The sequence below is a fragment of the Eleginops maclovinus genome, chromosome 6, assembly GCF_036324505.1.
Source record: "Eleginops maclovinus isolate JMC-PN-2008 ecotype Puerto Natales chromosome 6, JC_Emac_rtc_rv5, whole genome shotgun sequence".
Classification (NCBI taxonomy): Eukaryota; Metazoa; Chordata; class Actinopteri; order Perciformes; family Eleginopidae; genus Eleginops; species Eleginops maclovinus.
Window position 1 is genome coordinate 5,618,497 of NC_086354.1, and position 25,090 is coordinate 5,643,586.

The window sequence follows — 25,090 nt, forward strand, 5'->3', positions numbered from 1 at the left end:
TCCGAAGGCCATAATTGAAACCATTTGTGGATCAGGTGGAATTCTGGGCCTTTGGCCTCACCTCAAAATCCAGAAGCGTGTTATTTTCTCTGTTTCTTTCCTACAGCCAGTCAGGCTGTTACATCAGCCTCCGTTTCCTCTCCCTCTCTCTCTCTCTCTTTCCCTCTCTGTGTTTTCCATACCCAGAGAGTCCAAGGAAGACGAGGTCAGTGACTGGCAGTGCTGAACGCATTAAGTCTCAGTAGATGTGGAATATCCCCACAGACAGATGGTTTCGTAATAACAAGCGGAGAACTTGCGAAAGTAAGTCAAATCCATATTTTTCTCATTTGTGGCTATTCAATCCAGTGTCCACGTTGACTTTGAAGAAAGTTTGTGTCAGTTCAGCTCAGTATAGAGAGGGAAAACACATTGTATGGGTTTAAAATAGGCTAAAATATAAACCAGTAGATAAGGCACAGCATTTTGTCAGTTTTATTTTAATCTAAACCTCAAAAATATACAGAAAAAAGTTTTTCCAGTAGACAGCGATGAACATGTCGGCTCTCCAAAAATGGAAATGCTACTAAAATATTATTACAGACATAGGTTTCTCACTTATTATACCCTATACTCCAGCATGCTATACACACAGAACTACATTGTCCCCCCAGATATTTGGCAAGCCCACCATGTGAAAGACTGTAGGTGCCAGTGTTGTAGAGTATACCCGAGTGTGTCAGAGTCGAAGTCAGTGAGGCCTTCACAGGACTTTTACAAGGTAAATAAAATACATTTACTGCGGCGGGAGAGAGCAAGACTCCGGGTTACAAGGAGGTCTGTGTCTGCGTTTACCACTGTGGGTTTTAGGGCTGCTTAACTCTATAAAACCATCAGACTTTCCTGAAATGTGACTGTTATATTACCTGTATTACAAATACTTTATATTGCCTATCCTGGTTTTACTCTTTATTATTAGTTAACAGATTTAAAAGTATGCTAATCCTACATTCCAGTAGACATGGTATTGTATCCATGATATGTTCCTATTTAGTTATCACCCATTATTTTCAGGGAATTGTTTGTTTGTTATCTTGGAAAAACTCTAGCCAAAATAACATCTTGGTTTTTACAGACCACAAATTGTGCAATGCAAGGAAATCATTTAACAATACAAATGAGTAATCACATTCTGATTATTCATGAAAGTATCTGGGCTAAATAAACACTATTTGTTTGTTGATGTAATGAAGACTTTAAAAATGTTTGGAAAATAACGGGAGTTCAGCATCTAAATGTACACACTGCTCTTGTGCTTTTTGATGTACATGTTTTCTGGTTTAGTTGACTTTGTTTAAGTTATGAACCTCAATTTCACTACTGATAAAATTCTTCTTTTTTTGCATCGTTTTCAATGGCAGCTGTCCAGTTTTTGGCCATGTGCAAGAGTGGTGCAGGGATGAGTCCTAATCCTGGAAATGAGTTCGCGTTTTACCACTTATGGGTTTGCTTATCTCTAAGTCAATGTTTTTCTGAATGAGGTTTTGCCTGAAATAGACTTTGTGGTAAAACAATCTTACCATCTTTTTTTCTACAACATAAATGTGTCAGTAAATACCCCACTAGTGAATGCCTGAAGCTTCTATGTGTCTTAAATGAGGCTAAATATTGTAAGACTACTAAACACCATTAAGCTGAACATTAGCCAGCTTTAGCTTAGTGGTGTTGACGTTAAGTCATGCAACCGTGATGTATATGTTTATAGCAATTAGATATACGCTTCAAATACTATAAAAGTGGTGTTATTTTGTCCTTCCGCACAAAACATTTTGTCTACCACAGATTTTATTCTCTGCAATACTCCAAAATAAAATGATTTTAAGATTGAAGTAGCCCTTGCAATGCTTACTTTCAGGTCTGTCTATGAAATAACGTCATCACTGAACCACTCAATTGGCAGAGGGAACAAAACCTGCCACACCGAAGGTTATGAATGTAAAGGTGCATCTCAGTTTCACTGTGCTTATTTTTACCCTTAAGAAAAATCTAGAAAACATTTAAGAGGAGGCACATGCCAAAGAAAAACATTTGAATGCTTCATCAAAAATCAATATACAAAGCATAGGATTTTCTGCTGCATTTTATTGAAGTGATATACCAAAACCTAAATATTTTCTAACGTTGAATTACAACTATAACTTTCAGGTTTGCAGTTCCAGAGACGAGATGAAGGTCATGAAGGTTCAACAGATGTCGCATCATGTGGTCTTTATCATGCTGGCTGCCGCTGTGCAATGTCAAGTCAACCCAGGTATAGTCGAAATGATGTGTACTTTACATCCATGTTCTTTCTAAGAGCAGGTAGGGGTTAAGGCCATTTCAGCTATCAAGGATATTTGGAGTTTACTATACTTGTGTTAAAAGTGTAACGTCCAAATATAAGAGCACAAAAGACCCTCCTCATATCTGAGGGATAAGAATGTTGACTAGCAAGCAATTTTTAGGTGGGTGGGCTTAAAATGCAAGAGTGTAGTGTGTGTGTGTGTGTGTGTGTGTGTGTGTGTGTGTGTGTGTGTGTGTGTGTGTGTGTGTGTGCGTGCGTGCGTGCGTGTGTGTGAGCGTGCGTGTGTGTGTGGTTTACCTAATGGTCAGACAGCAAATACGGTCAGAACAGGCAGACCTTTCACAAGCAGGGGGCATTCATGGAAAAAGAAAGTAAGAGAAATTGTCAGTGACACACACACAAACACACACACACACACACACACACACACACACACACACACACACACACCTATACTCTCTTTCTCAAACACACACACATGGACTCATTGGACTTTCCCACTTTGAATATTTTCACAGTAAAAGGCTTATTTGTTCTGCCACTCTCTTACAAAGTAAGGCGTTTGGTGAGGGAAGATGAATAAAATACAGCTGAGTTTTAATAAGCAGGTAGAGATGGAAAGAATAAACAGCCACACTCTGGTAGATGCAATAAGCAGATGTACGCTACAGTCACTGAATCATCTTAACACTGTAATGTAGCATCTGTTCATGCCACAATCACTTTTAATGTGTAAAAGCTAATGCCCAGCAGATGCAAATGCTTTTAAACCCCAATATATCTCTCAAGGTCCTGGTAAAGATTATGAAAAAAGATGAAAAATGAGCTCAGAGGCCACTCCCGTCTCATTCTGCTTAGACTGGCACATACACAGTGATGCCTCTGTTTGGCTTGAGAGGCCTTACAGGGCTGCAGGAAGTGGAGAAGTGGGGGGTTGACCAATTTACACTCCTCATGTCCTGCTAATACACTGAAATGATAAAAAAAAAATTATGTCTCACACACACACACACATATTGATTTTGTGGACAGAATGTGTATCAGCGCTGCTTTTTGTGTTTGCAGAGATGTGTCGATATCCTCTCGGTATGACCGGTGGGCAGATTCAGGACGAGTACATCTCTGCGTCCAGCCATTGGTCTGAGTCCACTGCTGCCAGATTCGGAAGGCACGTTCGATTTCTTTTCTTAAAACTTCATTTATTTTGCTTTGGGCAACACTTTGTGAATCTATCAAACTTTTTTCGTAAGGCTACTTTCATACAGGTGAGTGCTGTTTTAAGAGCTCTCACAGATGACCGAGAAGCCAAAGATGACCATTTGAGGACGATTCAAGCGAGATAATATATTGAAAAGAAATGTTATAAATTACAATAAAGGCTATCATATTATTAATAGTTGTAAAGCAGTGTGAAATCAAAACTATATTGATAAATAACAATAAATTACAATATTATAAACAAAATATACAAATGATATACAATAACATTTGTAGTTTCATAAATATAATAACTTAAACTTTTTACTTATATACAATAAAACAAGTGAATCAAATTATGTAAATTAAAGGTAGGGCTGAAAAGTTCAAAATTCATTTTTGATATAAAGAGAAAAATGTTGTTAACTTCAGTTCAAATAAATGCAATTTCTATTGGCTTCGTTCTTTTTCCTTTTTAAGTGGAACACCTTTCTTTCAACCCTAGTTGGTACGATTAGGACGCAGCCGAGCGGTCTCTGAAAGTGTTGTCTACAGAGGATTATCATAAAGAACTACCTATAACATCATTGCAATCTTGGTTAGATATAAGTCATCCTCTGAACTTTAAGAGTTTTATCTAAAATACTTTTTAGTACTGCTGGATTGGGAAACAGTGGATTTATTTCGAACTAACCACTGCCTTGGTTTAAAAAAAAAAAAACAGTCTTAAATTATGTGTCTCTTATGTAAAAGTTACCAAAGCATTCTAACTACGGGGTCCATTTAGATGCTATTCAGGAGCTTTCAATCATATCTTGTTCTGTTACCAGCAGATTGATTTAGCCCATGAACAGTCATTAAACGGACCTTAAGGTGAGATTGGTGGGTCAACAGCTGTTCTAGGGTCGAATATAGCTCAGCCTTATGTGAAGATTTAATGAACTGGCGCCGTCTGGAATAATTATGGTGTTTACACATCCTGCTGTTGTCCTGCAGCAAAACAGATCATGCAAGTATTAATTATGCATATCAGATACATTTAATCACTTTCAATTTCCTTCTCTTTTTATCTTCCTCTAACTGTTTATGCTTTTGTCCTTCTCTCACTCTGTCGTATTTCCAACCCCTCTTTAGACTTGATTTAGATAACGGGGACGGGGACGGGGCCTGGTGTCCTGACATCATGTCAGAACCGGACGGCCTCAAAGAGTACCTCCAGGTGGACCTGCGTTCGCTGCACTTCATCACGCTGGTGGGCACCCAAGGTCGCCACGCCGATGGCATGGGTAATGAGTTTGCCCAGAGATACAGGATCAAGTACAGCCGTGACGGCAGCAACTGGGTGGGCTGGCATGATAGGAAGGGAAGGCAGGTGAGCATGCGCAGATATCACTGTCTGTCAATGTTTCTCATTCAAGACACGCACTTGTATAATTTGACTAGGAGGACACATTAAGAGGACCTTAGAGACTGTGCTTACATTGTTTATGACAGTATTATATGTGACATTTTAAATAGATAACTAATATGAATCTGTGATATTGTATAAATCTTCATGGACTCTTCTTGTGTAAGCATCTTGAGATTACGTTGTTTTTAAAGTGTGCTATAGAAATGGAATGTATTATTATTGTGTCTGAAATTAAACCTTGACAAACGTGTTTATATAAATGCCAGTTATTGAAGTTTAGGCAATGGTGAAATTAAAATTTACTTGACTTAAAGGTATAATATGTAGCATTCTCCACAAAACAATATCAAAACAACTATAAATATGTTACATATTTTGTTGGGGTTGTAAACGTATGTAGCCTAGTCCTTTTAATCAAGGTCAACCACCAAAATCTGTCCTAAATTCAACTTTTAATAGATACAGGTATTAAATGTTGGTCATTTTTATATATTTTGCCACAGCTCAATCAGCTACAACAATAAAATATTACTTAAAATACAAAATGAAATCAAATTAATGATATATAAACAGAAAGTAAAGGATCTGATCTGAACACTCCCTTCACCACTGGTGAGAGATGAAGTGAAGATAACATCTTCAGAAAGTAGCAGTGTTCATGGGAATATGAAGAAATTAAGAAAAAGAGGAAATAGCAAAAGCACTGCGTGAGATAAAGGAAACCAATTTCTTTACTGATTTGTTAAAGTTTCACAAATGATTGGAAATCACACAGTACTTTATATGCTGAATGTGTTTCTATCAGTCTCTCATATTTGTGCAATCTGCGCCTCCAAGGTCATCGAGGGGAACAGGAATGCATACGATGTGGTGCTGAAGGACCTGGAGCCGCCAATCATAGCCCGCTACGTCCGCTTCATGCCTGTGACGGACCACTCCATGATAGTGTGCATGAGAGTGGAGCTCTATGGCTGCCAATGGCTGGGTTAGTCATCGCTTTCATTATGTGCGAACATCACCTTGTCCAAGGGTCGTCAAACTTTACTGTAAAAACAGCAAATCAAAATATATGTCTGGAGTCTAAAACATAATTAAACCCTAGAATAAAAGGAAGCCATTAATCCTAATAAAACGTAACAAGGTGCAGGATACTGAATAGAGGTCTAAGCAGATGTTGCTAGAAGCTGGCTTTTAAGAAAATGCAATGTGCCTTTAATGAAATGTCAATATTTATAATTAGTTTTGTCATTGGCTAATTTATTTCTGAAAATCAGGATATAACGTTGACTTGGAAAGCAAACAAATCTGTCCATGCACTAAGAACTTCTCTATATTCTTCCAAGACTTGTTTTAGAGTTTTACAAAAACCATAACTAGTTTAAGTTATACTCCACTGCTATTCATTTTCAGAAAGATTAAAGGGTAAGTGCAGGGTTGTAGATGTACTGTGCTTACCCTATGATACACATTTTGTCCAAATGTTAAACCATTTTCTCTTTGTGTAGACTACACATTTTAACAATTAGAGGATATAAGAATCACTTTAGGGCTCGATAAAGGATCAATTAGAATAATAAAGGTTTTTCAAAATAATGTTATTCATTTTAATGTGAATGCTCTGTCCAATCCACAATCCAGGAGTATGTCCTTTAGAGTGGTGCAGGAATGAGTTCTAAAACTTGAAAATCACTCCTAACACTTCTGGTTCCCTTGTCCAAAAGAAAGAAATCAGCGGTTGCAAACATGTGGGAAAATGACTCTACTAAACGTCATCACGCCGAACATTAGCCGCCTGTTAGCTTAGCATTGGTAATCTACAGCCGTTAGCTTTTTACTTGTGACACTTTAAAAATCCCAAAGTGGTGTTGTAGAGATTAACTTGCTGAACAAAATGTGTAAATACCGAAATATTCAATTCATTGCAAAGATCCCATTGCTTTTTGTCGAGGGAGCCTTTGCGATGCTAACCTCAGTGTCGGCCTTCAGAAATATGTCATCACTGCACCACGCCATAAGCATTCAGTGAGTTCAAATCTGACCTCTGACCTTCCCCCCTGTAGACGGCCTGATGTCTTACAGCATTCCAGAGGGACACCAAATGATCTACAGAGGCCTCGATGTGTACTTCAATGACTCTGTGTATGACGGATCATCAGCTGAAAGGTCGACATTATTTTGGTCTTCTCATCCTTTTACCAACTGATATAAGGTTTTAGATTTTTAAGGTTTTATTTAAAACAAAGAAGCAGAACACATCAGCAGTAGGAAAGAAGGACGTTGTTCAGATGAAATTAACAATAACTCAAAGTCAGTATAATCATAGCCATTAAATATCAGTGTTCTCCCGGAGCTACTTGAGTGGTCTGATACAGCAGCTCCTAATCACTGCTGAGTAGTCTCTCTTATGTTTCCTTTTGTACTACATGGTATAACTGTGTAAATACTTATCTTTAACTTATTGATGAACCATGGACTCCAAACCTGCTCTTTTTGCACTTTTTACTTCTTTTTTTTTAACCTTAGATTTGTAGTTATTTTATGTATATTATTAACAAATTATTGTCTTATGTATAAATGTCAGTGTCAATCTACCCATTTCATTTGCTTCTTAATCTCCACTCCCCCCTTTGCTCTAACATGTCAATTTCCTGTTGTGGGATGGACAAAGGGATTTCTGATTCATGAATTAAAGGATCTCTGGAATCCTCAATGCCTAAGATTTTCAATCCTTGTGTTTTCACTCTTCATTTCTTCCCTCTCTCCCTCCGGTAGACTGACGAAGGGCCTGGGCCAGCTGACAGACGGCACCTGGGGTCTGGATGATTTTCTGCACAGCCACATATATGGCATGTGGCCAGGGTACGACTACCTGGGCTGGAACAACAAGAGCCTCCCCAAAGGTTACGTGGAGATGATCTTTGAGTTCGACCGCGTCCGAAACTTCACTTCCATGAAGGTGAGGAGGAGTCAGGGGACAGTAAACAGTTTCATCGTGAAAAGTGGAATAATTAAAGAAAATGCTGAGCCAGCATCATTCTGTGTCGGGCAAGCACACATCTCCTAAAGCTGCTGTAGATTTTATTGAGACATAAAATGTATAAAAGTAAAATACCCCTGCAGTTTGAAATTATATTTTCAGTTTAATTGGACTATTTTTCATGGGTACGTGCTGTGGTAGGGACCAGATTTCATTGGCCACACGCAGGCCCCCAATCTTACGTTAATAAGGACCAATCAATCAATACAATTTAATTAAATATACCCCTTTCACAAATTACAAATTTGTGAAAGGGCTTTACAACACCATACTACACCCTCTATAAGACCCTTGCAGTGTAACGTGAAAAAAATGGAAAAAGATAATATATTTACAACATAGACAGCCCAAATTTGATCATGTGTATATATATATATACAGTGGGGCAAAAAAGTATTTAGTCAGCCACCAATTGTGCAAGTTCTCCCATTTAAAAAGATGAGAGATGCCTGTAATTTTCATCATAGGTACACTTCAACTATGAGAGACAGAATGGGGGAAACAATCCAGGAAATCACATTGTAGGATTTTTAATGAATTAATTGGTAAATTCCTCTGTAAAATAAGTATTTGGTCACCTACAAACAAGCAAGATTTCTGGCTCTCACAGACCTGTAACTTCTTCTTTAAGAGGCCCCTCTGTCCTCCACTCGTTACCTGTATTAATGGCACCTTTTTGAACTCGTTATCAGTATAAAAGACACCTGTCCACAACCTCAAACAGTCATACTCCAAACTCCACTATGGCCAAGACCAAAGAGCTGTCAAAGGAGACCAGAGACAAAATTGTAGACCTGCACCAGGCTGGGAAAACTGAATCTGCAATAGGTAAGCAGCTTGGTGTGAAGAAATCAACTGTGGGAGCAATTATTAGAAAATGGAAGACATACAAGACCACTGATAATCTCCCTCGATCTGGGGCTCCATGCAAGATCTCACACCGTGGGGTCAAAATGATCACAAGAACGGTGAGCAAAAATCCCAGAACCACACGGGGGGACCTAGTGAATGACCTGCAGAGAGCTGGGACCAAAGTAACAGAGGCTACCATCAGTAACACACTACGCCGCCAGGGACTTAAATCCTGCAGTTCCAGACGTGTCCCCCTGCTTAAGCCAGTACATGTCCAGGCCCGTCTGAAGTTTGCTAGAGGGCATTTGGATGATCCAGAAGAGGATTGGGAGAATGTCATATGGTCAGATGAAACCAAAATAGAACTTTTTGGTAAAAACTCAACTCGTCGTGTTTGGAGGAGAAAGAATGCAGAGTTGCCTCCAAAGAACACCATACCTACTGTGAAGCATGGGGGTGGAAACATCATGCTTTGGGGCTGTTTTTCTGCAAAGGGACCAGGACAACTGATCCGTGTAAAGGAAAGAATGAATGGGGCCATGTATCGTGAGATTTTGAGTGAAAACCTCCTTCCATCAGCAAGGGCACTGAAGATGAAGCGTGGCTGGGTCTTTCAGCATGACAATGATCCCAAACACACCGCCAGGGCAACGAAGGAGTGGCTTCGTAAGAAGCATTTCAAGGTCCTGGAGTGGCCTAGCCAGTCTCCAGATCTCAACCCCATAGAAAATCTTTGGAGGGAGTTGAAAGTCCCTGTTGCCCAGCGACAGCCCCAAAACATCACTGCTTTAGAGGAGATATGCATGGAGGAATGGGCCAAAATACCAGCAACAGTGTGTGAAAACCTTGTGAAGACTTACAGAAAACGTTGGACCTCTGTCATTGCCAACAAAGGGTATACAACAAAGTATTGAGATGAACTTTTGTTATTGACCAAATACTTATTTTCCACAATAATTTGAAAATGAATTCTTTAAAAATCCTACAATGTGATTTTCTGGATTTTTTTTTCTCATTTTGTCTCTCATAGTTGAGGTATACCTATGATACAAATTACAGGCCTCTCTCATCGTTTTAAATGGGAGAACTTGCACAATTGGTGGCTGACTAAATACTTTTTTGCCCCACTGTATATATATATAAAAATAAAAGAAGATAAATCCAGGTGGATTTCAACATTCTTCTTTTACCCAGCTGTGCTACAGTAAATGATGAATGCCACTTTACATTACCTACATTACCTATGCAAATCAACTTAAACTCAAGGACATTTCATCATTTAGATTCTGGGGCTGGGGCTGGGGATCGAACCACTGACCCTTTTACAATCTGATTGGTAGACACACATTAACCCCTAGCCACCACAATTGATCAAAATGTACAAAGGGATATGTATATATATGGGGATAGGTATAGTACGGTGGCCAACAGTTGCAAACACGCTACAATGGCCCAAAACACATCCATTAGAAGAAACGCGCTCCAGCGCCAAAAACAATTCAAATAAAACAAAACATGTGCTACAACACATTAGGAAAATTAGGAAACGTCTTCTAAAACTTGACAAAAAATGTGTAGCCTTAAGAAAACATTCACCAAATTAAGGGAAACAAGCAAAGTACACTGCAAGAAGCTAAAAACACGATGGAAACGGGGACACTGAAAAGTGATGCACAAAGCTGGGACCGGAGCGCATGTTGTTGATGTTCTGGGAATTAGTGTTAGCCGACTGTCACTGGACATTTTCATCGGCTTATTTTGACAATGTGACTGCATGACTCCTTAAGATATTACTAGGTTAGCAAGGTTAGTAAGCTTACAGCAGATTTGCAATAATATCAGACTAACAGAAAGCACTGTGTGCATTTCCTCAAGTTGATGAATAATGTCCTATCTGCATAACCACTAGTTTATTACACTAACACATTCAATATGCATCTGTGTCACATCACTACTTTAGCTTACCTGAAAATACACAAACACAAGCTCATCACTGCATCATGGCCTCAAACTGTTGGTTAGGACTAATAACTGATGCCTTTACCTCTTTTGCATTTCACCTAAAGGACCCCTGAGATGCCCTCTGTGACTGTCTGAGATTTAGTCCTTGACTTCAACCTATATTATCGTTGGCATTGCACATGAACATACAGAACATCATAAAATTACAGGTTGATGAAATAAAACAAAGCTACAAAGTGCTTTAAAGTGTTTTATATTTGAATATGAGAATATGTTGTGTATCTAAAGTCTATGGTTTGAATGTTGTACTAATCAAATGATAACTTAACAATTGGTACAGAAAAAATTGACATATCCCGCCTCCACCTCTACAGGTCCACTGTAATAACATGTTCAGTCGAGGCGTGAGGATGTTCCGACAGGCCACCTGCTACTTCCGTTCGGGATCGGACTGGGAGTCTGACCCGGTGACATTCAGGCCTGAGGTGGACCGCATAAGCCAAGGCGCCCGTTTTATCACCGTGCCCCTCGGCGACCGCACAGCCAGCGCCATCAAATGCCGTTTCCACTTCAGTGACGTGTGGATGCTGCTCAGTGAGGTGGCCTTCCAGTCAGGTGAGATGTGAAGTCCTCTCTGAGTATAATATCAGTGATATCTGATACTTCCGCATTAAAATGTCTTGAAAATGGCTAGACTTTTGGTAAAGATGTTGTTGAAATGGAGTTTTATTCCAAAGGCTTCCAACTGTATTCAAACTCAAGATATTGGTCAGTTTTTATCCAGTTTTAAGTCAAATGTTTTGATAAACTTACAAATTTTATTAACTTAAAACAAACTGAATCTTTCTAAAAAAATTGTTTCGACGGAAGAAGACCTCTAGGGATAATTCGGCTCTTGGTTAAAATCTCCTACACATGTACATCTTACACTTTCAGAGAAAAAGCTGGAAAAACATTTCTGGCAACTTGGCTCGCAGCCCATGGGACATCCCTTATCAGCAGAGCAGCGTCCAAAGAACATAATTCTTTATGGGAAACTACTGTTTTTAATAGTTTTGCTGTTTTTTAATCAGCAAATCTGTTTGTTTTGGACAGAAGGAGACCTCTAGGGATAATTCGACTTTTGGTTAAAATCTCCTCCACGTCTGGATCTTACGTTATCAGAGAAACAGCTTGACTTACATTAGTGCTAACCTGGCTCGCAGCGCATGGGACATCCCTTATCTGCAGAGCAGCATCGGAGAAACACAAATTTGTATTTGAAACTGCTGTTTTTAATAGTTGTTTCCATTTTAATCAGCAAATCTGTTTGTTTTGGAGAGGAGGAGACCTCTGGGAATAATTCAGCTCTTGATTAAAATCTCCTGCACGTCTGGTTCTTACATTATTAGACAAAAAACTGAACAAACATTAGTGAGAACTTGGCTTGCAGCCCATGGGACATCCCTTCTATGCAGAGCAGGATTGGATAAACACTGATTTTAATGTGAAAATGTTTTGTTCAGTGTCTGTTTGCTTTTGAAAGGAGATCTCTGGGGATAATTCGGCTTATGATAAATCCTCTTAAACGGTAAACAATGAAGAAATCCTAACCTGAAGCTGACTTCCATGACAGCAATGAACGCCTTATAATTTGTTATTGTTTGGATTGAGAGACCCCAAGTGGCACCATATGACATATTGTGCTTTTACCTGCCAGCATGTTTACTGCACCATTCCTCCTCCCTAACCTTCCTTCCCCTTTATCTCTCCTTCTCTTTCTTTTTCACTCAGGCTCAGCCGTGTACAACACATCTCTGACGTCTCGCAAACATGGACACCCTACAAACCTACTGCCAGGTCAGACACTAAACCCCTTTAGGATTTGTTTTCTTTAAGTAATGTTTGTAATTTGAAGGGTCTTTCAAGCAGGGGAGAGAACTGTTGGCATGAGGGAGTGCAGTCTGATTTGATATATAGCTGCTGGGAAGTGATGTGGTGGAAAACAAAACACAGGTCGAATATAATCTTCATTCACCTACAAATATAATTTTTAAAAATTACATATTTAGAGAATATTCAAGGTTTATCTAAATCAAGCTGGGAGTGTTATGTGTTCTGTTGTTGGTGTCATACATAATGCTATGATATATAGTGATTTATTTAAGTTTTAAAGTGTAATTTAGTTTCAAGTTGAAATAAAATGTTCTCTGGTGTAACAGTGCCCCCTGCTGATAGGATCTGAAATCATCTTTTTTTTCTTTTGCCATTGTCATTATTATTATTCCACATTAAAATACAAAGAAATAAAACCAGCAACAACAGAAAACAGATATGACAACAATGCTAAAATAAATAATTCAAATGAAAGACACTGACTGACATGACATCACGTCAGTAAAACAAATACAGTAAATACAAATATATACTCATAATGGTGATGTCAATACCTATAATGACTTAAAAATAAGGAAATACATGGGGAAAAAAAGGAAAAAAACAACAATAAATACAACGAAAATAATGATAAATGTAAAGATTACTTTCCCTCGCTGTTCAATATTCAGGACATATCCTCATTTTCCATTATTACAACAAAAAAAAAGGAGGCTCCCAAATCAAATTAAAGGCTTCCCATATCTAAGGATTCTTTTTTAAGAGAGCCAGGAAGACATCTGCCAGAAATAAATGTCACTTCTGTTTCTGTAGCTTCAATGAAATGTGAAGCAGATTATGCAATGATAATGTACTGTTAATAAGATTCAATAACTCAAACTCCTCTGGTTTGTTAGGAGAGGATCCGACTCATAAAGTGGACGACAGCAACACCAGGATCCTGATTGGATGCTTGGTGGCTATCATTGCAATCTTATTGGCTATCATCGTCATCATCCTGTGGAGGCAGGTCTGGCAAAAGATGCTTGAAAAGGTGAAAAGGGAGTATTTTATTTCTTCATTCAGTTTGTTTGAGACCAAACAGATCAATAAGAGGTCTAGGTTGTATTTCTTATTGTTTTTATAAGACAGCTGAATGGGCTGGAATTGACTGCCGTCACATGGAAGTCGATTTCAAGCAGGCGGACAAAGCCATCAGCAGCCTATGGTATATTGACATTAAATACACTTTCACTAAGTCCCCTAGGTAGTGATCTGGAGACAAAAGCATAACATATTTCTTTATGTATGCATCACACTGTCATCCCATGCTTTAAATGAGGGATTCCACACATATCCCACGTCTTTTTTTATGTGCAGGTAGAATTGTTGTTATTGTCAACCTCACTAGCTTTGGTTCTTGCACACATGGTCTTGCCATAGTTCCATCAGTTCCTCTAAATCCTTAAAGGTTTGTGAATTTGAGGGCAAAAAAATTATTGCCTTTAGAATTTGAGAAAAAACATAGGTTTGGGTCATTCAAAGTGCTTTAAATTGCTTTTGCACAACAATAGAAATTGGATTTTATTTATATTATTATCAAATTGTACTTATATTATATATAAGTTTATTATATATGATATTAGTAAATAGGCTGTGTTCTTCTGTCTGCATATGTCTCCGCACCTGCCTCAAGAAATCACATGTGGGCATCAGTGATCGTTGAATGACCTGAGTTCAGCAGCATAAAACAGAGAGAAAGCTAATGTTAGCAATGCAATTTTGTCCTTAAAAAGTCCTTGAGTATGATGCTTTAAAGGTTGGGAACCCTTTCAGTTACAACAAATGCTTATCTCCAAGAATTCCCTCCTTTTTTTAACAAATCTGTCACCCAACACTGATGTCCCGTTACAACGTACCTCCACTTTCTCTCCTACAGGCCTCCCGTCGCCTGCTGGACAATGAACTCTCAGCTCGCCTGGCGGTGCAGACACGGGCCTTCTCCTCCCTCCACTCCTCTCTGACCAGCGATAGCGGCTCCACCTCCAATTCCACCTATGAGAGAATATTCCCCCTGTGCTCCGACTACCAGGAGCCTTCCCGCCTGATTCGGAAACTCCCAGAGTTTGCTCAGTCCATGGAACATCTCGGTAAGATCTGGCACAATGCATAAATAGGGGAGACTGGGGACGGTGTAACACTTTTTGCATTTCTCTCTGTTACTCAGAAAATAGCCTATCTAGCAAAACCATCAAACTAACATATGTCTGCTAGCTAGCCCTACCATTTAAAGATTATTACATATACCGATCACAGTATATTTGAATGGTAAAAAGATGGTCTTGCGACTGACCCCATCCCTGGGACAGTTGCAACACACATCCAGATGGTTGCAACACTTTTAGATTTTTTCTCATTTACTCATAGCCAAGTAGGTCTAGAGTCTAGACCAACAAAACGTTTGTATATTACATTTTTTATATAATTATTGATAACATTTAAAGATAGCATATCGTTCACAATATATATATATGTATATATATATATGTATATTTGAAAGGAAGAAAAAGGAAGATGTTGCAAGTGACCTCAAATCTGGGACAGTTGCAACACACATTAGGGTTTATGCAACACTTTTTGCTTTCTTTTTGTCCCATATTAAACTTAAATATGTCCGCATATTACCAATACTACTTTAAGATGACATATCTTCTGCAATATGAATTTTGAAGAAAAAGACAGTGAGATGACCCCAACCCTGGGACGGTTGCAACAGTATTTGCTTTTCTCTCCGTAACTCAGAGACCATTCAGTCTAGACCAAACATATGTCTGCTAATTACCCATACCTTTTAAGATGATATAGCACCCACAAAATACAATATATTTGAAAGGAAAACATTTATGCAATGACCCCAAGCTTTGGATGGTTCCAAGACATCAGGGACGTTTTGCAACATGTTAACTGCAGAGGTCACATGTAGCTGTATACTATAGTGCATCTGTCTCCAACACGTCGCTCGCGAGCTACCAGTACAAAACGCAAAAAGGCCTTCACTGATGGCAGTGTTGTAAAGGAGGCCATGACCGCGGTGGCTGAAACGTTATTCAAGGACCATGAATGTAAGACAGAAATATTGTCTGCTTTTGCTGATGTACAACTTGGTGCAAATACAATGGCAAGGAGAGTGTCTGCACTGGCTGTGGATGCGGGAAGACAGTTGGAAACTGACATTAACAGGTGTAAACGGTTTTCTATTCAGCTGGATGAATCTGTTGACGCGAGCGATACAGCCCAGCTGGCTGTTTTCATCCGCATGGTTTTTGATGATTTCACTGCGCATGAAGAGTTTTTGACTTTACTTTCATTGAAAACTACAACAAGGGGAGTCGATATTTACAATGCTGTGAAGAACTACTTCACGGAACAGAAGATCCCTATTGAAAAGCTGGTGTCAATAACCACTGACGGAGTACCAGCGATGACAGGTCGTCACTCTGTATTTATTGCCCAATGCAAAGCAGACCCGGAGTTTCCGCCATTTCTGGCCTACCATTGCATAATTCACCAACAGGCTTTATGCGCGAAGGTCATGGGATTTGAACATGTCATGGAGCCGGTTGTCAAGATTATCAACTCCATCAGAGCAAAGGCTAAGCAACACATGACCTTCAAGCAATTCCTGGAGGAATGCACTGTGGCCTATGGAGATTTCCTGCTCCACACTGACATCAGATGGCTCAGTAAGGGTAAAGTACTGCAACTTTTCTTTTCCTTGCTGGGTGAAATCAAGATTTTCTTGGAAGAGAGGGGGGAGGACACCACCTTGTTATCTGATGCAGTGTGGGTCCTTGATCTTGCGTTTTTGACAGATGTAACTGAGAAAATGAATAACTTGAACGTACAGTTGCAAGGTAAAGAGAAAGACGTCTGCAACATGATCAGTGCTGTTAACGCGTTCAGCGCAAAACTGGCCTTTTTCATCCAGCAGTTGAAGGCCAAAAGATTCCAGCATTTCCCCTCTGTCACAAAGGTTTTGGAAACCCATGCAGGGGTAGCTGATGCTTTGAACACAGAGAAGTACTGTGACCTCTTGATCAAGCTTGGCCAGGAGTTTGCAGACAGGTTCAGAGACTTTGAGAGGCTTGAGCCCTGTGTGACATTAATTGCCAACCCATTCATGAATGTGGACATTTGTCAGATTTCTGGGCAGATGGCAGACCTTTCCTGTATTGATCCTGTGGAAATGGAAATGGAACTTTTAAACCTCCAAAACGACATACAGCTGAAATCTCAACAGCATGCTGAACATTTCTGGAGCTTGGTTGAGCCAGAAAACTATAAGAATCTGTGTCAAGCAGCTCTGAAGACAGCTGCTTTGTTTGGGTCTACATACCTCTGTGAATCTTCTTTTTCTGACATGAATGTCATCAAATCTAAGTTCAGAACAAGACTGACAGATGAACATTTGAAAGACTCCATAAGAGTGAACCTAAGTGGGTATATTCCAGCATACAGCTCTCTTGTTGTCTCCATGCAGTGCCAGGTATCTCACTAACTAAAGGTGCTTGACTGAATATGTAGGCTAGTGAATAAATGACTGAAAGTGTGATGTGGACAAAGTTAAGAAGTTATAATTGTTCAACATCAATAGTAGCCTATGTGATTTCAAAGGTGTGAGTTATGTTTTGACAAAGTGTCAGTGTTTTGTAAATGTTATGAAAAAAATGTGAGTTTAATGTGTTTTATAGTTTGAACAGATAAAGAAATGCATATGCTGATGAGTTCAATTTGGGCTATGTTTCACACAAAGTGTGAGTATTAGAGGTCAGTGTTTTGTAAATGTTATGCAAAAAATGTGAGTTTATCAGTGATAGCTGAAAAGAAAGAAATGCATAGACATGCATACTGACACATATTTAGTTACATTTCTGTATTTTGACAGAGTGTGAGTATTGGCTGCCAATATTTTGAAAATGTTCATGCAAAAAAAATATGTTGTTGAAAAGAGAAAGAAATGTTTTGACGTGCATACTTTGAGTTTAATTTGAGTATTAATGTTCTTACACAAATAGTGAGTGTTGGATGTATGTTCCGTATATGCTTGTGCCAAACGAAACCTTATTCAGGGATTTAGATACGTGTGAATAAATGTTACACATGATATAAAACACAAGTAGCTCTCCGTAATTTTTTTTCTTTAGAGGTAGCTCTCAGAGGGGAAAAGGTTGGAGACCCCTGCTGTAGTGTGTGTGTGTGTTTGTGTATGCCCTGCATCAGGACCCAGCATCTCCTCCAGAGCCCTGGCATCCAGCGGGTTGGACGGGGCCCCCCACTATGCGGAGGCGGACATCATCAGCCTCCAGGAGTCGGCAGACAGCTACTCCATAGCAGCCGTCAACATGAATCTCTTCGCTGGCACCGATTCCTCCATGAGAGAGTTCCCCAGACACAAGCTCACCTTCAAGGAGAAACTGGGAGAGGGCCAGTTTGGAGAAGTACTTCTGTTGCTTTAATGTTTCTTGGCATGGATTTGGTTGTTTAAATACATAAAATTATTCAGAATGTTTATCCCTGTCCACTAACGTCATGTTGATATATCTTTAAAGCTCTCATATGAAAGATGAGTGATAGCGTGGTAAAAGCATGAAACTAAAGTACATGCTGACAAAAAGGCAACACTAAGTGGTATTAAACTGACAATTTTGAGTGGTGCCAAGTGGGAGAAGGACTAACAAAGTGCTTTTTAAAACAGGTGCACTTGTGTGAGGCCGAGGGCATGCAGGACTTTTTGGATGAGGATTTGTCCATAGAGGGAAACAATGAGTCCCCTCTGCTGGTCGCTGTGAAAACACTGAGGGAAGATGCCAACAAGAATGCAAGGTAAAAGCATATCAAAATAAACATATCTACAGTGAGTGTTTCAACCTTAGGATGAACTTGGTAAACAACCGGGGGAAAAATCAACTAGTTGGATTTTAGTAAACTAGAGGATTTATAGACAAGGCCTTGTAACAATATTTCACTGTGAATAAACAATCACATTTACATTTTCCATGAACGAAAAAATACAAAAATGTTTGTGTGTCGATGTAGTTCTGAAAGAGACATACAATTGGAATTCGGAAAGTCACACTTTGAAAAAATATTTTACAAAAATGACATAGGCTCGCTCAAAATATATATATACATTAAGCATGTGTAGGCCTAAAAGGTAAGGAACATTTTAAATAATTGTAAAAATTAATTAAATTAATTAGTGTTAAATCAAATTATTTTAAAAGAAAAGAGAAAAAACCTATTTAGTGTGCCTTAAACTATTTGTATTTGTTGTAACAGGTTTAAAATGATGTTATTGTCACAACCTTAGTCAATGAAGCAAGAAATTACAATAGTTTTTCCCGCTGTACTGCAGGAATGACTTCCTGAAGGAGATCCGGATCATGTCCCGCCTGAGGGACCCTAACATCGTCCGTCTGCTGGCAGTGTGTGTGGACACGGACCCGCTGTGTATGATCACAGAGTACATGGAGAACGGAGACCTGAACCAGTTCCTCTGCATGCTGCGACTGAAGGAGTCCGCTGATGAGGACAAGTCAAGGCCGGAGGAAAAGGAGGGGGAGAGTATGGTCAGGTGGGCTCATACTTTAACAATACATTATAATTTACTGTTCAACTGACCTCTTGCTAGCAGAGAACTCTCAGATTCACAGTTTCTTTATTTTCTCTTTTATTTTTAACTGAATTCTTACGACATCCTTGATTCATTTTATTAATATTAACATTAATTGCATTTAAAACTGAAAATATGTTTCACATTCCTAAAATGTAATCTATTTAGTTAACTTAAGTTACTTAAAAAAAGAAATTCGAACTAATTATTAAATTGAAAATGAACGATCTGGAATTACAACAAAATATAATAGAGCAGTGAGGTGCCAAATAAAAATGCTTCACAAATGAGTTCATGCCCACTTCTTCACAGATCATTCATAAACCAAAAATAATTCAATAATAAACAACTAAATAGTTTATGTTTGGCATCTTTTAGACCGTTTGACTGACTTGCACTGGTCCTAAAAAATAGTCATTTTTTTATATCTGAAAATATGTTACAACTAAAACTGCTGTCAACCTTTTCATGCAGTATTGACAAAGATGGGTGTAATAGGTTTAGAAACAATGTTAAAATAATGTTAATAAAATATTCCTCGTCTTATGAAGCCCAAAATGTATTTTCAGTGGTTACCAACACAATGCACCAAACAGCAGTTCAGAGTATTCAGCCTTCTTGGAGACCCTGAAAGAAGTCCTGTATGGGGCTCCTGAAGGGGACTCCTTAGTCTTGTTGGGAGACTTCAACGCACACGTGGGCAATGATGGAGACACTTGGAGGGGCGTGATTGGCTAGGAACGGCCCCCCTGATCTGAACCGGAGTGGTGGTTTGCTACTGGACATGGATGGATTGGCCATAACAAACATCATGTTTGAACATAAAGATGCTCATAAGTGTACGTGGTACCAGAGCACCCTAGGCAGAAGGTCCATGATCGATTTTGTTATCGTATCATCGGACCTGAGGCCGCATGTTTTGGACACTCGGGTGAAAAGAGGGGCGGAGTTGTCAACTGATCACCATCTGGTGGTGAGTTGGGTCGAGTGGCGGGGGAAGCCTCTGGACAGACCTGGTAAGCCCAAATGTGTAGTGCGGGTGAACTGGGAACGTCTGGAGGAGTCCCATGTCCAGGAGGCCTTCAACTCACACCTCCGGCGGAGCTTTTCAGGCATCCCTGTGGAGGCTGGGGACATTGAACCAGAGTGGGCGGTGTTCAAAGCCTCTATTGCCGAAGCTGCGGCGGGGAGCTGTGGTCTCAAGGTCTTAGGTGCCTCAAGGGGCGGTAACCCTCGAACCTCGTGGTGGACACTAGTGGTCAGGGAAGCCGTCCGACTGAAGAAGGATGCCTTCCGGGATACGTTATCCCTGGGTACTCCTGACGCAGTTGCAAGGTATCGACAGGCCTGAAGGGCAGCAGCCTCAGCCGTGGCCGACGCAAAGCAGCGGGTGTGGGAGAAGTTCGGAGAAGCCATGGAGAAGGACTTTCGGTCGGCACCAAAGTTGTTCTGGAAAACCGTCCGACACCTCAGGAGGGGGAAGCAGGGAACCATCCAAGCTGTGTACAGTAAGGATGGGGCGCTGTTGACCTCAACTGATAGTGTGTTAGGGCGGTGGAAGGAACACTTTGAGGAACTCCTGAATCCGACAACTCCACACTCTATGTTAGAGGCGGAGATGGAGTATGAAGGGGGATCAATTCCAATCTCACAGGGGGAAGTCACTGAGGTCGTTAAACAGCTCCACAGTGGCAAAGCCCCGGGGGTGGATGAGATCCGCCCAGAAATGCTGAAGGCTCTGGGTGTTGAGGGACTGTCATGGTTGACACGTCTCATCAACATTGCGTGGAAGTCGGAAACAGTACCGAAGGAGTGGCAGACCGGGGTGGTGGTTCCTCTCTTTAAAAAGGGGGATCAGAGGGTGTTTGCCAATTACAGAGGCATCACATTACTCAGCGTCCCCGGGAAAGTTTACTCTAAAGTGCTGGAAAGGAGGGTCCGGCCGATTGTCGAACCTCAGATTGAAGAGGAACAATGCGGTTTTCGTCCTGGTCGTGGAACGACGGACCAGCTTTTCACTCTCGCAAGGATCCTGGAGGGGGCCTGGGAGTACGCTCATCCGGTCTATATATGCTCTGTGGATTTGGAGAAGGCGTATGACCGGGTTCCCAGGGAGATACTGTGGGAGGTGCTGCGGGAGTATGGGGTGAGGGGGTCTCTGCTCAGGGCCATCCAATCTCTGTACTCTCAAAGCGAGAGCTGTGTCCAGGTCCTCGGCAGCACGTCGGACCGATTTCCGGTGAGGGTTGGCCTCCGCCAGGGCTGCGCTTTGTCACCAATCCTGTTTGTGATATTCATGGACAGGATTTCGAGGCGTAGTCGTGGGGGAGGGGGTTTGCAGTTCGGTGGGCTAAGGATTGCACCACTGCTTTTTGTAGATGATGTGGTCCTAATGGCTTCATCAGTCTGTGACCTTCAGCACTCACTGGATCGGTTCGCGGCCGAGTGTGAAGCAGCTGGGATGAGGATCAGCACCTCCAAATTTGAGGCCATGGTTCTCAGCAGGGTTATGAAAGGGAATGAAGCCTTACCCCAAGTGAAGGAGTTCAAGTATCTCGGGGTCTTGTTCTCGAGTGAGGGAACAATGGAGCATGAGATGGGCCGGAGAATCGGAGCAGCGGGAGCGGTACTGCAGTCGCTTTACCGCACCGTTGTGACGAAAAGAGAGCTGAGCCAGAAGGCAAAGCTCTCTGTCTACCGGGCCATCTTCGTTCCTACCCTCACCTATGGTCATGAAGGATGGGTCTTGACCGAAAGAACGAGATCGCGGATACAAGCGGCCGAAATGGGATTTCTCCGCAGGGTGGCTGGCATCTCCCTTAGGGATAAGGTGAGAAGTTCAGTCATCCGGGAGGGACTCGGAGTAGAACCGCAGCTCCTTCGCGTTGAAAGGAGCCAGTTGAGGTGGTTCGGGCACCTAGTGAGGATGCCACCTGGGCGCCTCCCTAGGGAGGTGTTCCAGGCACGTCCAGCTGGGAAGAGACCGAGGGGTAGACCTAGGACCAGGTGGAGGGATTATATCTCTTCGCTGGCCTGGGAGCGCTTTGGAATCCCCCAGTCAGAGCTGGTTGATGTGGCCAGGGAAAGGAAAGTTTGGGGCTCTCTGCTGGAGCTGTTACCTCCGTGATCCTGACGGAAAAGCGGGAGAAGATGGATGGATGGATGGACCAACACAATGTCACCATTTGAATTACCATGCAATTATGAATGTAGCCAACATGTTAGCTAACAATTGCACAATATAGTTAAACTTCTAGTTAAATAACATGCTACTCCCCAACCTTGCAACACTATGTTTAACATATTTGTAACTTGTATTCTGTTTCTGCATTGCCTCTGCTCTTCAGCTACAGTAAACTAATCGGCATGGCTGTGCAGATTGCATCCGGTATGAAGTACTTGTCCTCTCTCAACTTTGTGCACCGTGATCTGGCGACCCGTAACTGCCTGGTGGGTAAGAACTACACCATAAAGATCGCTGATTTTGGCATGAGCAGGAACCTGTACAGAGGGGACTACTACAGGATCCAGGGCCGCGCCGTGCTGCCCATCCGCTGGATGTCCTGGGAGAGCATCCTGCTGGTGAGTGCAGGGGCCGGATGAATGGAAGGGATTTTAGGACTTGTAAAATGGTTGTTCATTTTGGAGTTTTAATATATCAATCTTAAATTGGACGGCAGTCAAACTACTGGATTTAAGGTATTTACTGTACACTGAAAAAACTGAAACGTTGACTTGTATTTGTTACTTTCATTGTATTATGTCAACAGATTTCACATAACTGTATTACGTTAGTTGAAGGCAATAATATTAAGTTGAAATAAAAATAGGTTCAAATTAGTTGTATTGCTTTCAACTAACCTAATTCGGTTATGTGACATTTGTTGACATAATACATTTAATTAAAGTCACATTTTTCAGTTTTTTCAGAGTAGAGTGTTGCAGTAAGGACATATTTTTGTACTCAATTTTTTTGGACACTGAATTTAAAAATGCAAAACATCAATGAGCACATTTTCACAAAAAAACTGTTATGTTGATATAGATATTTTTATTTAATTGTATTTAATCTTTTATCCGACATTTTACTTGTTTTTTTACTTTTATAATTTATAATTACCTATATTACATTTTAATTTGAATCTTTATTTAAAATAACTTTATAATTTTTGTTACTTTTAAGTAAAAGGACAAAAATAATGAAATAAAGTAAACAAGGCTTCCCTGAGTATAAATCCACATGATGTGATTGCTCATATTATAGCAGCTGTGATAATTATCACCAATCAGCTTCCACTTGATTGCTATGCTCAATGTATTTGCTGTCTGTTCTCTCAGGGGAAGTTCACCATGGCCAGCGATGTGTGGGCCTTCGGTGTGACTCTGTGGGAGATCATGACTCTGTGTAAGAAGCAGCCGTACTCCCAGCTCTCAGACGAGCAGGTCATCGAGAACACAGGAGAGTTCTTCAGGGACCAGGGCAAGCAGGTGAGCAGCGCAGCGTTTCAGTGACACTTCCTCCAGAGAACAATCTCGTTATAGTCTCAGTTCTCTTTGGCCCTTTAAAAAGTACAAAAAAAGGCACAAATACAACCAGAGCAAACTGAAAATGCTCCGTTTTAAAACATATAGGTGCACCTCCTGAATAAAATAGAAATAAATAAGTGTGCCTCTTACAAGAAACACAAAATGGTCTTACTATAGTATATGGATTTTTTACATGTAACTGTAGGGGAATACAGTTTTGTATCCTAAACCATCATCCAGTTGCATGTATTTCATTCCTCTCCAAGCCTGGGAATATCTCTATTAGTTGTTCTTGTTTGAGATTACTCACCTGTAATGTCTCCCATTAAACATTAGTCCTACAGTCATATTATGTCCCATGCTCCAAGGTGTACCTGCCGAAGCCTCTGTGTTGTCCGGACAGAGTTTACAATGATCTGATGCTGAGCTGCTGGAGGAGGAACGCCAAGCAGAGGCCGAGCTTCCAGGACATCCACACTCAGCTGATGGAGAGCCTGGCGTAGCAAATGCAACACATCGTCTCTCTGCCATCCACTGTCCCTTCAGTCTGGATTTATTTGGAATTACTTGCGTCTCGTAAAAAGCTCATCAAATGTTGTCCTTCTTTTTTTAAAACTGGTTTGCCACAGTTTTGCTGTAAATAACAAGAAAAGAGTACAAGCTATTAACTTGAACACAGCTTTATATTGTAGATATCATATATATTAGCACTATTCATTCCTCTGTGTATTTATTTTAATTCCTTTTTATTTTCTATTTCTATTTATAGAGTACACGGTAATCCTAGATTTTATTTTGATTTTTTTCCTATTCTAATTCTATTGCACATTTATTAGAGAATGTCAACACAGGTGGGATTTTTATGAATGTTTATATTTATGCTTTGTAATTTGAAGGTGAACAAATGACATTATGATTATGATAATATTGTTTTTACTCCACAGGTGTTCAGACATGTTTTATAAACATGTTAAAGACTTTTGCAGAAAGTGTATATTTCTTTATATAGTAGCAAAGTATAAACCAAAGTCAAACCAAAGAGTCTTTTAATAAAGAAAATAAATCTTTACTTATATGTGTATCAGTTTCCTTGTTATAGGTAGGCTACATTAACACAATTATTGTTCTTTACTAGACTTAATTATTTCCATTATGTACTACTTCTTCTCAGAATGGTTCAGTTACTAGCTACCTTTATATTTAGATTATTATTACAAAATATGAAGAAACTAATGATATAGTAACACACAGCTA

The 25,090-nt window shown here is 40.2% G+C and overlaps 1 protein-coding gene across 1 annotated transcript; it reads left to right on the forward strand.

The window, feature by feature from the left end:
- Positions 1-182: 182 nt before the first annotated feature.
- Positions 183-24,905, forward strand: LOC134865390 (discoidin domain-containing receptor 2-like). The gene is made up of 17 exons (XM_063884880.1): positions 183-303; positions 2,185-2,290; positions 3,389-3,491; positions 4,655-4,892; positions 5,769-5,916; positions 6,992-7,094; positions 7,704-7,887; positions 11,157-11,397; positions 12,556-12,621; positions 13,554-13,690; positions 14,576-14,786; positions 17,917-18,134; positions 18,392-18,519; positions 19,052-19,270; positions 22,657-22,891; positions 23,648-23,797; positions 24,205-24,905. Exons 2-17 carry the CDS (start codon positions 2,206-2,208, stop codon positions 24,337-24,339), a joined length of 2,601 nt encoding a protein of 866 aa, XP_063740950.1. The 5' UTR covers positions 183-303; positions 2,185-2,205; the 3' UTR covers positions 24,340-24,905.
- The last annotated feature ends 185 nt before the right edge of the window (positions 24,906-25,090 follow it).